At 38.9% G+C, this 16,873-nt stretch overlaps 1 protein-coding gene across 1 annotated transcript in view; it reads left to right on the forward strand.

Annotated features, from left to right (window-relative positions):
- Window positions 1–2,490: 2,490 nt before the first annotated feature.
- LOC125484399 overlaps window positions 2,491–16,873 on the forward strand; it is a 59,761-nt gene continuing 45,378 nt past the window's right edge. The window contains exon 1 of the mRNA XM_048602994.1: window positions 2,491–2,713. Within this exon, the coding sequence (XP_048458951.1) occupies window positions 2,665–2,713 (49 nt within the window). The 5' untranslated portion in view covers window positions 2,491–2,664. The remainder of the gene's footprint in view (window positions 2,714–16,873) is intronic.

The raw sequence follows: 16,873 nt of genomic DNA on the forward strand, positions 1-16,873 counted from the left end.
ACTGCCCCAAGATCAGAACTTAACGAGAATAAATGCTCATGTAATTCTTTAAACCTACTGGCAATTTCACTTGCACCACTGCATATCTTTTAGCACAGAACATTCAGTATCAAGATGAAAATCAGCTCCTATGTTTGCATATCATAAGTTGACTATGATGAAATTGATGTAAGTAGTCTAACATGTTAATCTATCAGATAAAAAAAATCACATTGTGAAGAAAGTCAAAAATGTTGCAGGGAATCTCTTCTGATAACTTTAAGGTGTAATTATTTATGAATGAGTGGAAAAATATAAACTTTGGTGTTAAGTCAAGCACATTTATATGCATTATTGAGGGAGTTCCCAGTTGATAAAACAATGCAGATACTTTTTCTATTAATAAAATGTTTTTCAATATATCACTTATTCTAATGGTTACTTAGCAACCAGTTTCCTGCAAAATTAATATCTTAATCAGTGTGGTAGCAAGTGAATTGTTTTGTGGTTAGAACTTATGTTCATGCTTGTCCAACAGTACTATAATATTAAGTAAGATGCCACCTCAAGATTTTGCAACATATTCAGCTTTTTCTTAATATATCTATGGAATAATAAAAACAAAGATAAATCGTTAAATCAATAGAACTTGAATTTTATTAATGCTAAAGAAGACCACTAAAACAAGGAGCAGCTGAAGCCTGTCTTTTTTATTTACCTCTTAACTCAACCTTTCCTTTTATAAAAAAAATTCAAATCATATTATGATGCAATAGGGAATGGAGCAGTCTAGACACCCAGCCTGGGCAATATTTCTTTTTTGCAAGTTCTATATATTTGCTTCTAATGCTGTAATATTTTGGAATTTTTACTCACCCAACCACAAATATGTTATATTCCAAAACAGTCAATATGTTTTAACTCAAATTCTCTGACAAATTCATGTGTGTATGTTTATATCTTTTGTCTAAATTGTTATCACCGAGGCTGGAAGAGTGAACTGTCTCCTTCCAGTTCAACTGCTCCACTGGTGACAACATAAATTTACCCATCTACCAATGGGGCCAATTACATACTTCATCTATATTGGGTTCAATATAAAATGATTAATCAATCAAGTTTAGTTTGACAAACAACAAAATTATTGATTTATTATAAATACAGGAACTGAGATTTGATAAAGCTGATTAGCACAGTTTAATGTATGGAACTACAAATATTTACTTTCCTAAATAACTCAAAATATACACAAATATACACACTTATCAGTTAAAAGAAACACAAAGAAACTTTAGCATTTTGTCAAATCTTTTCATCGTGCACTCATCAGAGTTCTCAAGAAGTGTTATTTGTCGAGATTCACTTTGTAAAAAAATTCTTCTCCCAAGTACTTGTTACTTCTCAGAGAATAAAAAGATAATGAATGAAATGCTCCAGATGGCTTTCAGTCTGACATCCCTGCACCACATAACAGGATGTCACTTGACACATGTATTTGTCGTTGGGATCTTCTCAGAAGCGCAACATTCAGGAAATGTTAAGAGGAAGTCTTCCAGAAACCTCTCAGGTACGATATCTGTTGCGGTTTATCAGCTCTCACTGGGAATCCCCTGAATGGTTTCTCAGAAAGATGGCAAAGGCTGAGCTGGCTAACTTATCCCTTCACAAGCTAAGCACACATGAACTTTAAACAGTATCAAAGAGCCAAAATCCTGACAGCAATAAGCACAAATATGTGACTTACCATAAGTCGAAACAGTTCCACAGTCTATCAGCCTTGGCTGTTTACTTAGCTTAAAACATGGGACTGCCAGCAAGTGGTTTGAAAAATAAGTATCCCACTGCATCCTTTCAGTAATGGTTTAAGAAAGCTAGGCCCTGGTATCTACTCAGCACTTCAACTGACTAATTTTCATAATCTTGTACATGTCAGTCCTCAAACTATATTAATAATGCATGTGCCTTAATTGAAAAAAAATTGCTGGCTAGATTTCTAAAATAAAATGTAAGTACAGAAATACCTATTTTGGCTTAATTCATGAGCAGTGTATAATAGAAATATTTTAACAGTTGAAAGTGTCTGAATTTAAAGTTTTACATGTATTGATCAGCAACACTACAGAAGATGAGGTAAAGTAAAACTCAGTCCATTCAGTTCATCATTCTTGAGGTTGATTTGGTTACACACAAGACAAAGTGCAAATGAATAGGTTATGCAATGAACCAACCCCTTTTGCAAGTTTAGTTCCTGGAAGTTTGGAGGACATTGTAAAAATGAGCAATTGAAGTTTTGATAATGGACATTGATAGAATTAAGACATAAAATGGTTAACAATGTGAAAGCTGTACTTGAATTTGAGGTAAGTATCATTTCAAAGGTGTAAGTTAGAATAAGTAGGTGGGTGGTTTGGTGGTTAACGACAGATGTATGATGACACCGGATGTAACATTTATTTTAGCATTTTGACTTCCCTGTCAGTTCAGTAACACTTCTGCATGTAACACTGAAATTGGCTATAAAGAAAGAACAAGCAATGCTGTGAGATACATCAACAACAACAACAAAAACAGAAGTTTCTGGAGAAGTTCAGTAAGTCTGGCAGCATCTGTCAAGAAAAAACTCAGAGTTAACGTTTTGGATCCGGTGACCCTTCCTCAGAACTGTGAGATACATCAATTGTCAGGATGGGTTTTATTTATCATGCAACTGCTCTTTTGGCATTAAACATGAATGGTAAGTGGCTCCTATGTTTGATTAAGTAATATTTCTTATATTGGAAGAACAAATTAAAATCACTCAATAAAGTAGAGAAGAATGCAAAGATGAAGTGATAATATGAAGATAGTGCAGAAACCCTTGGCAAGGCTACACAGAGTAGAATTTGGAAATACACAATTACACTAGTATTCTTGCACTGATAGAAATTGTTTTTAGGTTGGATTGGAGGTGTAGGCAATATGTTCCAATCTAACTTCCAAATGTAATACAGAGGAGCTGTGGGATTTTTTTTGAAACTGGTAAAGTAAATTCAGCATAGCTACCTGTTGCCTGCTATTTTAACACACCACCCTGTTCCCTGACCAATGTCTCTGTCTCTGGCTTGCTGCAGTGTTCCAGCTAAGCCCAACGCAAGCTGGAAGAGCAACACTCATTTTCTATTTGGGGATCCTGCAGCCCTCCAGACTGACTATTGAGTTCAATAATTTCAGGGCCTAAACTCTCCCATGTCCCAGTCCCCTAACCCACACACCAGGCCTTGTTATCACGTAGCCTGCCATTACACACCCACTGTTGTTAGTCACTAACAGTCCCCATTAACAACTATTCACCCTCCCAGCCTGATCGTTAGCAACTCCTTTGTTTGTCCAACTGTTCTTCTCTCTCTTTGGGCTCTATCCTATCATTTACTCCCTACCCCACCCACCCTCCCTATTTTCTTCCTATAAACTGACATTATCCCAGCCACTATCAGTTCTGAGAAAGGGTCATTGGACCCAAAATGTTAATTCTGATTTTTTCTTCACAGATGCTGCCAGACCTGCTGAGCTTTTCCAGCAACTTCTGTTTTTGTTCCTGATTTACAGCATCCGCAGTTCTTTCGGTTTTTTTTAAAAATGTAGTTCAACCTGTAGCACAACTTGGGTCTTCCAAACTGACTCTACAGATACCAGTGTGAGACCAGTTAGTGTAACACAACTAGTGAAAAATGGATATGTGAGAAAAATATAGAGAAAGTTGCTAAATTACAGATTATGAAAGTAAAACCCATTTATAAATCAGAACAGCTTGTAACTTGCCATACAGTTACATGGTGCATGTCTTTATGTAAGCCGTTTGAACAGGAAAATATACCTTAATCATTATATTGCATAAATTCTATGGTGTTAAGTACAAAATAGTTGCATACATGAGAGCGATTTAATCATGATTTGCTTTTCTGGTATTCAAATGAAAGTTGTGATCTTCTCAAAATTTTTTACGTGATTTGAGATTGTCCAAGTAGATTGACCTCTTGAAGTTAGCACCAGCATATATTATATTCTTTACAGTTGCAAATATGATGAAATTTCATATCTCTATGTGGTAGAATGAAATGACCAATTACACACGCGTGCTTCAGCAAATAAATTAATTACTATCAAAAAAAGACAAATTCTGTTGCAAAACTGTCTAAATAATCTGAAGTCAATAAAATATTAATTTTGTGAGATCAAGTGGAACAGATATTATGTTCCAGGCAGTAACTGCACTTCAAATAGTACAGTAGGAGGAGATGGTTGAGGAATAGTAATGTCATTAGATTAGAAATCAGGAGGTCCAGGTTAATGTTCTAGGGAAATAGATTCAATCATAGAATACCTACAGTGTGGAAACAGGCCCTTTGGCCCAACAAGTCCACACCAACCCTTGGAGCATCCCCCCAGTCCCATCCCCCTATAACCCACTTAATCTACACATCCCTGAACACTATGGGCAATTTAGCATGGCCAATCCACCTAGCTTGCACATCTTTGGACTTTTGGAGGAAACTGGAGCACCCGAAGGAAACCCACGCAGACATGGGGAGAATGTGTAAACTGCACACAGACAGTCGCCCGAGGGTGGAATTGAACCTGGGTACCTGATGCTCTGAGGCAGCAATGCTAACCACTGAGCCACCGTGCTGCCCCAAGTCTCATTTAAATTCAGCTCATAAAAAATTTGGAACTGAAAGCTATTCCTGACAATAGATCGTAGTGACAATCCGTCTGGTCCAATAACATCCTTTTGGCAATCAAACCTGCTATCCTTAACTGTTGTTACCTACATGTTGACTCCAGACCCACAGAAATTTTGTTAACTCTCAACTTGTGCAGAAATAGCCTAGCAAAACACTCAGTTGAAGGCAAGTAGGGATGAGTAACAAACACTGGCCTTATCAGCCATGCCCAAATCCCATGAAAGAATAAATAAATTTTTAACAAGTACTTTGCTGATTCTAAAGCATTTTGAGATATCCAGTAGTTGTGAAAAATACTACATAAATGCAAGCTTTTTCTATAAGAATAATGCTGGTTACTGGGCTGTATCCTACTTCCTTTTCCCGTTCCCCTGCACCTCCGTTTCTTCTGACTGGTTTACCCTATGTTTGTCCAGTGTTGGTGAGCTACAGAAACAAAGCTTGTTTGGTGCATTTGATTCATCTGCAACATAGCCTTGAAGTCTGAATCTAAATGTGGTTCAGTTCTCACCCAGTAGGGTGTGTACAGGATCCACACCATGTTTTGAGCAGAAGTTGATATTGTGTCTTTATATTTCATGCTATCATACCGAACACTTTTCAGGAATATGAGCCTTTTCTCTACATGCTGCACATCCACCTCAAATGTCCATTTCCTTGTGTTGATGCCTCACCTAAATAACCTTCCTCCAATTCATTCCAAACAGCGTCTGCAAAGGTTGTGTATATTTAAATAAATTATGTTGTTTTAAAAGGCTTGATACACCTTTTAACTTCCCTGCAGCTATTTCCCTTCAAATCACCACATTATTAAACTTTAAAGTGTCTCTTTAATTGCTATATGTGATTGCATATATGATTCCTACTTGTGTCACACATAACCAGTGACACTGGGAATTTGTTTAAATGTCATTTATGGCTGGTTGAAGTCCATTCAGTTTAGCTCCCTGGTATCTGGTATGTGAAAAGACTTGAACAATAGGATCTTGGCAGTCTTTTTAGCTGGAATCCTGAAGCAGCTGTGAACAGTTGGAGAGGGGCAGTGCCTATGATGTTCTGAGATTACCCTTATGCAGGCGGAACCCGATGTGAGGAAGTCCTGGATCTGCTTTCCCACCATATTTTCTCTCACTAGTTCCAGCAGCAACTGTTTGCATCTGAACAGACTGTGAAACCTTGCATGTTTAAGAATATGAGAACATTGGCTTTTTATTATCTTGCTTTTACTAAGAACTGTGCAATTAATGACTTTATTTTTGCTGGGATTCAGCTTTGTTGATTTTTTAAAAATCTATAAAACCTGTTAAATGAAAATCCTATAAAATGGCAGGATTTATAATATTGGACAGATGTTTGTTTTCAGTCAGTGTTGAATTTGAAAAGGTTTGGAATACTGCGTTAGCTTTAGCCTGGAATTTAATTAGCCAAAAGCTCACGTGCATTGGCAACGTTACGACTGTAATTTCAACTGACGCATTTTTACATTTTGTTGTCAGATACAATATATAGAAACAGTGGTAGTGATGTGGTCAAAGTCAAAGCTGACCAAATACCTTATCAGTTGAGGAAGTCATCCATGCTGAATCAGTTCTAGCAGTGTTTTAATTTTAACTCTAACCCAAAGAGCAGCCCAGAACCTCAAAACCTAAAAGAGATAATTTTGAATTATGGTCAAGTGAGCATGGGCCCAAAAATAGACATTCTAAATTGACCCACAGCCGGAGAAATCAAACCTCGTGGAAAATTGACCAAACTAAGTTAAACAGCAGCCAGCAGTTATCGACTATGAATAGGAAAAATCAAGATCAAAGAGTTTACAAAGTTTCAAGGAAAGCCAGTTACAACCAGCCCAAAGGTTGCATATCGGAAATGAGTTGATCAGACATTCTGGCAGCTTGACTGCCTGAGTATGTGTACTTTACACCTCCCAGCATGGCAACATGGTGATAGCATGACCCGATGTGAACCCGGTCCATGACCCCCATTGAGCAAAGGCCACAGAATATTCTGGAAGGTATGGGGTGATGGGAGAGAAAAATACACACTCCTTGAAGCCTGTCACTTAGTTAAGTCTCATTGAAGATTTAGCAAAGACTGGCGAAGACTTGCTGGGAAGACTTATAGCAAGACTCACGGCAGAAAACTGCAGCAACCCAAGAAGACCCAGGAGAAGACCCACCCTGATCTGTGAGATCCACCTAGTGGAAGAGAGCCAGCACTACGTCAGAGAGGAAGGAAATTCCAACAGCCCAGCTCCAACATGTGGATAATATTCTTTCTCAAACAGATAGAGCTAGATAATAAGGAATATTTTGTTAAGAAAGATCGAGTTGAATTGCAAATTGAATTCTGTGTCCCTTTGTCTGCCTCACTGATGAGCACTTGGGTAAAGTGTTTTTAATACACAAATTGATCAAAGTGTCCAAAGCACAGACAACAGATTTCAGTCCTTTGTTATTTTAAATAATTACTATGCAAAATTGCTTATTAGCTATGTAGGTTTCAGGATTTATTTTATACATAGAACAAACCAATCAAAAATATTTAACTTTCCTAAACTGACTTGTAATTTCATTTTGTTAGTTGTATTTTTGCCCTGTCGGAACCTCCAGGTCATCATTTTGTGTGTAAGTAGACTAAAATGATACAGCTTATAGCCCAAAATTTTCTCCAGATAATATGCTATACAGCTGCTGGGTTGTATGAAACTTAATGGACTTAATGCAAAGCTACGTGCCCATCAGATCACAGTGTGTTGGGCACAGCCAAACTCCATTATAAGATATAGAAGCTTGAGGCCTCCTATATTGTGGAGACTGGGTTTGTTATTATTGAAGGCCTGTTTTCCTGGCAAATGTTAAGCTCATTAAGCTTTGTGAAAAAAAATTAATGCTCTTGCACCATAATATATTCTTGCCACCTGAACAATGCAGCACCTCAAATATAAATACAGCTTCAAGGCTGAGTCTTGTTAGTGCCTGTAACAGAAGAGAAGCTTGTTTGATAGTTGGAAGTAACTGCGTGCTTTATCATTATAGCTAATCATATGTTTATCAACTTGTATCTCATTTAGTTGTAAACAGGACTTACCTAGGTCCTAACTAGGTCTCTTGCTGGATATTTCTCTTTACTTGTTGAAGGAAAAGTCATGCAATGCTGGCATGCAAATCAAAGATGATTATAACCTGGTGCATTTTGCACAAACTTCCCCTTAATAAGCGTTACTATAAAATAAGTGGGAATAAAGAAGGCCAGGCAGCATCAGAGGAGCAGGAAAGTTGACGTTCCGACCCAAAACATCAACTTTCCTGCTCCTTTGTCGCTGCCTGGCCTGCTGTGTTCCTTCAGTTCCACGCTGTATTATCTCTGACTCCAACATCTGCAGTTTTTACTATCTCTAGGAATAAAGAAGACCTACATTCATAGAATCAGAGTCATAGAATTTTGCGGTATAGAACAAAGCCGTTCGACCCATTGTGTATGTACTGGCTCCTGAAAGAGCTACACAGCTGCTCCCACTCTCCAGCCCTATCTCCATAGCCATCTAAGTTAATGACTTTCAAACATATGTCCAGCTTTTTTTAAAACCTTGTATGGAATCCACCTCCACCACCCTCCTAGGTAGCACATTCCAAATCTTAACTACTCTCTGATTAAAGAAGTTTTTCCTTATCTCGCTCCTAGCTCTCATGCTGACAATCTTGAAATTGTGATCCTAAGTTACTGATATACCAACTAGGAGAAACAGAATATCTTTCTTTACCCTGTCAAAATTGTTCAGAATTTAGAACACATCAATTAGGTCACCTCTTACCCTTCCCTAATCCAAGAGTAAAAGCCTAATTTCTCTAATCTTTTATTGTATCTAAAATCCCGCATTCCTGGTGTCATTCTAATAAATTTCCTTTGCACTCTAGTGTTTTAACATCCTTCCTTAAATAAGGTGCCCAAAACTGAACACAATACTCCAAAAATGGTCTGACTAATGATTTGTAGAGGTGTAACATTACTTCCTTGCTTTTACACTCTATATTCTATACTTTTATACCGGTGACAAAAGAGAACTTGAAAGAACTTGTGAATATACATTGTTCCTATTCTAATCTCAGATGCACAGCCAACTCACTAACGTTCTCCAGCCCCATAACCATTGAAGAATAATGCTTCCTGGAACTTTGACCCTTGTGCACCCCCTTCTGTCTTCCCAACAATATTGGCAATAGTGCCTTCAGCAGTCTGGAATTCCCTCTCTAAATTACTCCACAACAGTGTCCTCTTTACAATCTCTCTTTAACCAAACATTAAGCACCTATTTTAATTTCTCTTCTTTGGCAGGGAGTAAATTTGTGTTTTGCTTAGCTTCTGTAAAGCATAAAATAGCACCTTTAAATAGTGAATGTGCCATAGAAATAGTAAGTTTTGTTGTTGTAATATGCCAATAAGTTGGTACATGATTTACAACAGTCAGTGATGTGCCTAATCAACGAGAATGTTGAGCTCTCCTATTCATGTAATTGTTCTGCAGGCGTCAATTAAATTCAAGGCTAATCATTCTCCATGCAAAAATCTTTCCTCATTAGCTAAAAATAATTTGGAACATAGTTACTTTGTCTTTCACAGCTGTTAGAAATATGGGATTTATGTTATCATTATGCTTTGGACTTACTCTTGAAGTTAGGATAAAATGAAGGGGATCATGTGATCTGTTTTGAAGTCTGTTTAACAACACGCCTGGATGATGTAACTCTTAAAGAATAGAGAAGTATCCAGATTGGTTTGCTGAGAAGAAGGTGTAAAATGATAATATTTAGAGACTATGGCAATAACATCTGTGCTTATCAAAGAGTGGTCATTTAAAGAAGTCTAAGGAAGTTGTTCATAATTTTACATAATAAATAATTGTGCTTTAAGCTGCCTATTTAAATCGAGATAGAATAGAATTGGATTCTAAAGTAAAGCTAATAAACATTCCTACCTGGATACAAGGCCCACGAGATTCCTGTTGTCATGGAGATGGACTTTGAGAAAAGGAATTCTAACATATCCCTGAAATTCACAGAAACAGTTAGACTGCTAGAACTTGGTTGGGAAAAAGCAGCTGGAGGCCAGAGGGCTCCATGGTTATTGTGCAGGAGGGAGTTGACATTTGTATTGAAAAGAGAAAACTTGTGAGGACTTGAATTTTGATTGGAAGATTTACCGACCTTACATTTGAGGAAGAATCTCAGGTGGACAACTAAACTCTGATAGAAAATTCTGACATTAAATATTACTAGCTGAGAAAAGAAATGAACAAAAATAAACTTTTGGGAGCCAATAATCATTTTAAATTGGTTCTGAGAGAATTGAATGTCTACATAAAGGACAGTGTAAAATACATGTGTGAAGTTTGTTTTGGTTATGCAAAAAATAAAAAGAGGGAAGTTTTATTCTATGGTTTAAATTATAAGTTGTCTACAAAAATACTGTTTATTTAATTAAACGATAGATAGATCTTATCATTTCCAACGAGCTAGCCCTAGAACAATAGATGCATTAGAAGCAATACTGCCAGAAATGGGGCATCAAAAGCCTCAAAGATACCACCAAAGTGATCCTTCTCAAGCAATAATTCATTCTAAACCTCCAACCATCATGAACTACAGTGTGCTCACAGTGACTGCAGAACCATAAAGTTCACTATAAAAAAAGTACATTCACTGAGGGCCTAGTCTTCTCTACCAGGAAACATCATGGCTGGGTTAATAAAAACAAATGTACAGGACCTAGCCAAATGTAAGGATTGGCCTTTTTACTGTTGTATTTTAAAAACTGGGTACTGAAATGAGAAAAACTATTTTAAAAACTAGTGTATGAAATTATGGCTGCAGTTTTGAAAGCACGGAGGCTGATACACATGGCAGGCACTGCAAACACAAATTTGAACAAGCAATAATTGAAATTCAGATTGCAGACAATCTGGAGCCAAGCGTGTGCACTTTATAATGCTTTTATCCAGAATAAGAAATTGGTTGATCTATGGACTCATGACTGTTATCAATGACAGGGATCTTTTGCTTTCTAACAGCTGTGTGATTGGTTCTCAGGTGGCTAGGCAGCTTGGAGCTAGAAACAATGTAGAGAGACATAGAGAGAAAGAGAGAGAAAGAAGTGAACAGATCTTCTTCCAACCTAGAACCTGCCTGTTCTCTGCAGTCAAAAACTTTATTTATATCTGAAGAAAACCAGTTACTTTTCCTGCAGCAGGTGCTGTAAACTGTGACTTTTAAATTAATACATCAGAATCATTTTCCAAGTGAATCAGCTACTTTGTGTTCCTACAAACCCGTGGAAGCACCCAGAGAAAGACATCTGAACATTAAAATATCTAGCAACTGAAGAAGGATCATCTGACATAAAAATGCAATGGGAACCATGATCAGACCATGGCTAATATGTGAAATTGGATTAGTGTTAAATCCAAGGAAGATGCATACATATTGGCCAAATAAAGCAACTGACTTGAGGAATGGAAACAGTTTGGATTCCAGAAAAGGGAGACAAAAGAAAGAGATTAAGTGGGGGGGGGGGGGGGGGGGGGGGGGGGGGGGGTGCAGAAACAGAGCATGAGAGAAAGCTTGTAGGGAACATACAAATTGATAGTAAAAGTCCAATAGGTATGTGAAGAGAAAAAGATAGTAGAGAAGAATATAGGTCCCCTCTGGTCAGAACCTGGAATTTTTATAGTAGGGAACAAAGAGATAGCAGACCAATTGGTGACGTAGAGATAACAAGGTGTAGAGCTGGATGAACACAGCAGGCCAAGCAGCATCAGAGAAGCAGGAAGGCTGACGTTTCGGGCCTAGACCCTTCTTCAGAAAATCCGCCTACCACCCAATTGGTGACATACTTTAGTTCACAAAGGAACACACAGATAACATCCAAAAATTATGAGAGAATGCAGGACCTAATATAAAGGAGAAATTGAAGGAAACTAATATTAGTAGAGAAATAGTATTGGGGAAATGAATGGGATTAAAGGCAGATAAATCCCCAGGGCCTGAGAACCTTCACCCAGAGTACTTAAGGAAGTGGCTCTATTGACAGCAGATCCGGTACTGGTCATCTTCCAAAATTTTATAGACTCTGGAGCAGTTCCTATAGATTGGAAATGAATTAATGTAACACCACTAGTTCAAAAGGGTGGCAGAGAGAAAACAATGAAATGTAGACCAGTTAGCTTCACATTAACAATGGGAAAAGTGTTTGAATCTATTATAAAAAATGTAATAGCAGAGCATGGGCAGCATGGTGGCTCAGTGGTTAGCACTGCTGCCTTACAGTGCCAGGAACCCGAGTTCGATTCTAGCCTTGGGTGACTGTCTTTGTGGAGTTTGCACATTCTCCCAATGTCTGTGTGGGTTTCCTCCCACAGTCTAAAGATGCGCAGGTTAGGTGGATTGGCCATGCTAAATTGCCCGTAGTGTTCAGGGATGTGTAGATTAGGTGGGTTACAAGGGGACAGCTCTGGGTGGGATGCTCGAGGCTTGGTGTGGACTTGTTGGGCCGAAGAGCCTGTTTCCACACTGTAGGGATTCTATTCTATTCTATAGAATCAATGCATGTGGTTAACTTTGACTTTCAGAATAGTTTCAGTAAATTCCTATATAAGAGATTAGCATGCAAAAAATGCATGTGGGATTGGAAGGTGTTTACTAAAGTAGATTGAGTACCGGTTGGCACACAGGAAACAAAATGTAGGATTAAATGGATATTTATCCAAGTGGTAAGCATTGACCAGTGGGGTAGCACAGTTATTCACAATAGATTTTAATGATTTAAATGAGGAAACTATGTGTCATGTATGCAAGTTTGCACATTACACAAAACTGAGTGGGAGGGTATTGCTGTGACAAGAATGCAGAGAAGCTTCAGTGTAATTAGGACAAGATAAGTAAACGGTCAAATATATGGTAGATGCAATATTATGTGGATAAGTACAAGGTTATCCACTGTAGTAGCAAAAATAGGCAGGTACATTATTTTCTAAATGGTAATAGATTCAGAAAAAAGGAGGTGCAACAAAACCTGGGTGTCCCCATACACCAGTAACTAAAAGTAACTATGTAGGTACAAGCAGGTGATAAAGAAGACAAATGGTATGTTGGGATTGATAGCAAAAGAATTCCAACACAGGAGCAGGGATGGATTGCTGCAATTGTACAGGGCCTTGGTGAGACTCTACCTGGAGTATTATGTGCAGTTTTGAGGAAGATCTGAGGAAGATCATTCTGGCTACAAAGATAGTGTAAAGAAGGTTTACCACACTGTTTCCTGGGATAGCAGAACTGACATATGGGGAGAGATTGGCTCAGTTAGGATTATGTTCACTGGGATTGAGAAGAATGAAGGGAGAGGTCTTGGAAACTTGTTAATTTCTAGCAGGATTAAACAGGGTAGTGCAGGAAGAATGTTTTTGATGCCTGGGCTGCCTAGAACCAGGGGTTATAGTCTAAGGATAAGGGACAGGTCTCTTAAGAGGATATTTCTCACTCAGAGAGTAGTGAGCTCCTGGAATTCCCTGCCACAGGAAAGTGTTGAGCCAAAACATTGAAGACTTTCAAGAAACCTGTAGATGTAGTTTTAATTCTTATGTCTAAAGGGATCAAAGATTATAGGAAGAAAGTGGGAATAGAGTACTGAATTGGATGATCAGCCATGATCATACTAAATGGCAGAGCAGACTCCAAGGGCTGAATGGCCTATATTCTGTTCCTATATTCCATGTTTCTATTTCAGCATTGGAACCAGGAAGCAAAGCAAAGACCACTGTGTGTGTGTGTATGTGTGCTTCAAAGTTTTCATTAGTCATATCATATGCCAATGGTTTAAATCTGTTTACTTGTAGTGATAGTAAAATTACTTTTAATAAATAATTCTTAGTCAGTACAGAAAATTGGTGTTTGCTTTCAATCAACCTTGGTCAGAAAGTCAAGTAAATTGGGGTTCTGTGCGTATTTAATAAAAACTTTAACAATTTGTACAACTCTGGAAAAGCACGGCTTGATTTATGATGTGCTACCCCAGTGGGACATGACAAAATTCAAGGACTGACCTGAGATTGAATTAGATTAGAAACAGAGGCAATGAGGATTTGGGTGTGGTATTAATCAAGATTGCAGGTGAAGGAAAACATCAGGCTCTATACTGTGCTTGAGACATGGCACTGGAAACAGCAAAAGATTTCCTGCATGGGGCAGGCTAGTCACTGTCAGTCTGAAAGGCAATTACGAAACCAAGGTTGATTGACTTGGTGGATAAATGGAAGGCAGCATTGCTTGACAGAGCTAGAAAGGCAGAGATAATTGAGTTATAGCACAGCACTTGGATTGAGAGGAAATACAGAAATGGCTGACTACTTCAAGTAGTGAAGTGTCAGAAATGGCTGATATTCAATTACAGTTAAAGCAGCTTGAGCATAAGGAGAGAATGTAGAAACTCGAGATCACTTAAAAAGAGAGAAGAATATCTGTATATCCTCACAACTGTGGTGATGTCAACTCGAATCCCAGAAGCTCTTTAAGGACAATTGCAACTGGGGTAGTAGTGGAAAAATTAACAGGGTTTTTCTAATCATTATGGACTACCAATTGAGATACAGTCTGTTCAGACTCCTAACTTCATGTTGAAAATATTCCAGGAAATTACTATCAGTTTAGGAATAAAACAATTTAAGCTAACTGTGTGTCGTCCACAAAGCTTTGGAGAGCAATAATCAGACTTTCAAAACCACAAGTAAAGCATTCAGTCATGAGTACCCACAGAACTGGGAAATCATTATATTTTTTATTATTTGCTACCAGAGATTATCCAAATGAATCCACTGGATTTAGCCATTTTAATTTGTTTATGGCCATAAAATTAGACATCCATTAAAATTATTTAAGAAGAAGTTCTTGAAAGACAAAGTTGAATTTTCAGTGTTGGATCATATGTCTATGTCTCTAGAAAGAATATAAATAGTCTCAGAGGAGCATGTAGGGTAGGGCAGGAATATTTATAAGTTTCACGTGCAAAAATGGAAAAAATGGGCAGGCAAATCTTCAGCAACTAGAGTGTTTCAGGTGGGAGATGAAGTATAGGTATTGTTGTCTTTCCAAGGTGAACCTATGAAAGCAAAATTCAGAAGTCCATAGTAAGTAGCTAGATGGGTTCATAAACTGTCTTAGCTGATAAATATTCCTGTTCAGAAGGAAGAAGAATTGGTTTTGTCACATAAACATGCGAAAGAGGTATTATCGTTGTGAGGACAATAAAGAGAGCAAGTATGCCAAGTGGTAAGGGTAATGGAAGATGATGGAGATAATGAGAGTGATGTAGAAGAAAAAGTAGACAGTTCTCAGAGTGAACATCCGAGAATTCAAACTGCTAACATGGAAATACTGGGATAGCTGCTGTGTTCTCATATTTACAGAAGGGCCAGTACAAGATACCATAAAAGTACTGACAAAGTATGAGGTAATCTATGGAGATACATTTGGATGTATTACATTAGTTAGGCATGATGTGGATACAGAAGAGTCAGGACCAATAAAATTACATCCTTGTCACTTGAACGCAGCAAAACCATGTCAGGTCAATGCTGTAATTCAGTATGTATTAGAGTACCACTTGGTTGAACCAGGTCAAAACTGGAGTTCACCAAAAGTGTTGGTTCCTAAACCTGACGGATCAGGTAGAGTTTGTATAGATTCTTGAAAGGGGAATGTGGTCATAACAATAGATTTGTACCTGATTTCATGATTGGAAGATTGCATTGATAGTGTTGGCAATGTCTCATTCCTTTCTAAGATTGATTTGTTGAAGGGGCATTGGCAAGTACCATTAACTTCAAGGGCTAAAGAAATGTTCATGTTTGATACACCAAGTGGATTATATCAATGTCGAGTGACGCAATTTGTGTTAAAGAACACTCAAGCGACATTCCAGAGGTTTATGAAACAAGTCATACCTGGTATTTGTAACTGCACAGTGCATTCAGATGATGTTGTAGCCTACTGTAGCAAGTGGGAGGAGCATGTAGGACAAGTCAAAGACCTCTTAAAGAAATTACAATGATAAATGTAGTCAAAAGTAAATTTATGAAAGCTGGAGTGGCTTACTTGGATATATTGAATCAGAGGTAGTAGGAACTGCAGATGCTGGAGAATCCGAGACAACAAGGTGCAGGGCTGGATGAACACAGCAGGCCAAGCAGCATCATAGGAGCAGAGAGGCTGACGTTTCGGGCCTAGACCCTTCATCAGAAAAGGGGGAGGGGAAGGGGGTTCCGAAATAAATAGGGAGAGAGTGGGAGGCGGATAGAAGAGGGATAGAGGAGAGGATAGGTGGAGAGGAAACAAACAGGTCGAAGAGGCGGGGATGGAGCCAGTAAAGGTGAGCGTAGGTAGGGAGTTAGGAAGGGGATAGGTCAGTCCAGGGAGGACGGACAGGTCAAGGGGGCGGGATGAGGTTGGTCGGTAGGAGATGGAGGTGCGGCTTGAGGTGGGAGGAGGGGATAGGTGGGAGGAAGAACAGGTTAGGGAGGCAGGGACGAGCTGGACTGGTTTTGGGATGCGGTAGGGGGAGGGGAGATTTTGAATGATACCCTCATCCGCTTAGCCGAACTCGTCCTCACACTCAACAACTTCTCTTTCAATTCCTCCCACTTCCTACAGACAAAGGGGGTGGCCATGGGTACCCGCATGGGCCCAAGCTACGCCTGCCTCTTTGTAGGTTTCGTGGAACAATCCCTCTTCCGTACCTACACCGGCCCTAAACCCCACCTCTTCCTCCGTTACATTGATGACTGTATCGGCGCCACCTCGTGCTCCCACGAGGAGCTCGAACAGTTCATCCACTTCACTAACACCTTCCACCCCAACCTTAAGTTTACCTGGACCATCTCTAACACCTCTCTCCCCTCCCTGGACCTCTCTGTCTCCATATCGGGCAACCACCTAGAAACCGATATTCATTTCAAGCCCACCGACTCCCACAGCTACCTAGAATACTCCTCCTCTCACCCACCTTCCTGCAAAAATGCTATCCCCTATTCCCAATTCCTTCGCCTCCGCCGCATCTGCTCCCAGGATGAGGCATTCCACTCCCGTACATCTCAGTTGTCCTCGTTTTTCAAGGACCGTAACTTCCCC

Source organism: Rhincodon typus, chromosome 11 (genome assembly GCF_021869965.1).
Source record: "Rhincodon typus isolate 14 chromosome 11, sRhiTyp1.1, whole genome shotgun sequence".
NCBI lineage: Eukaryota > Metazoa > Chordata > Chondrichthyes > Orectolobiformes > Rhincodontidae > Rhincodon > Rhincodon typus.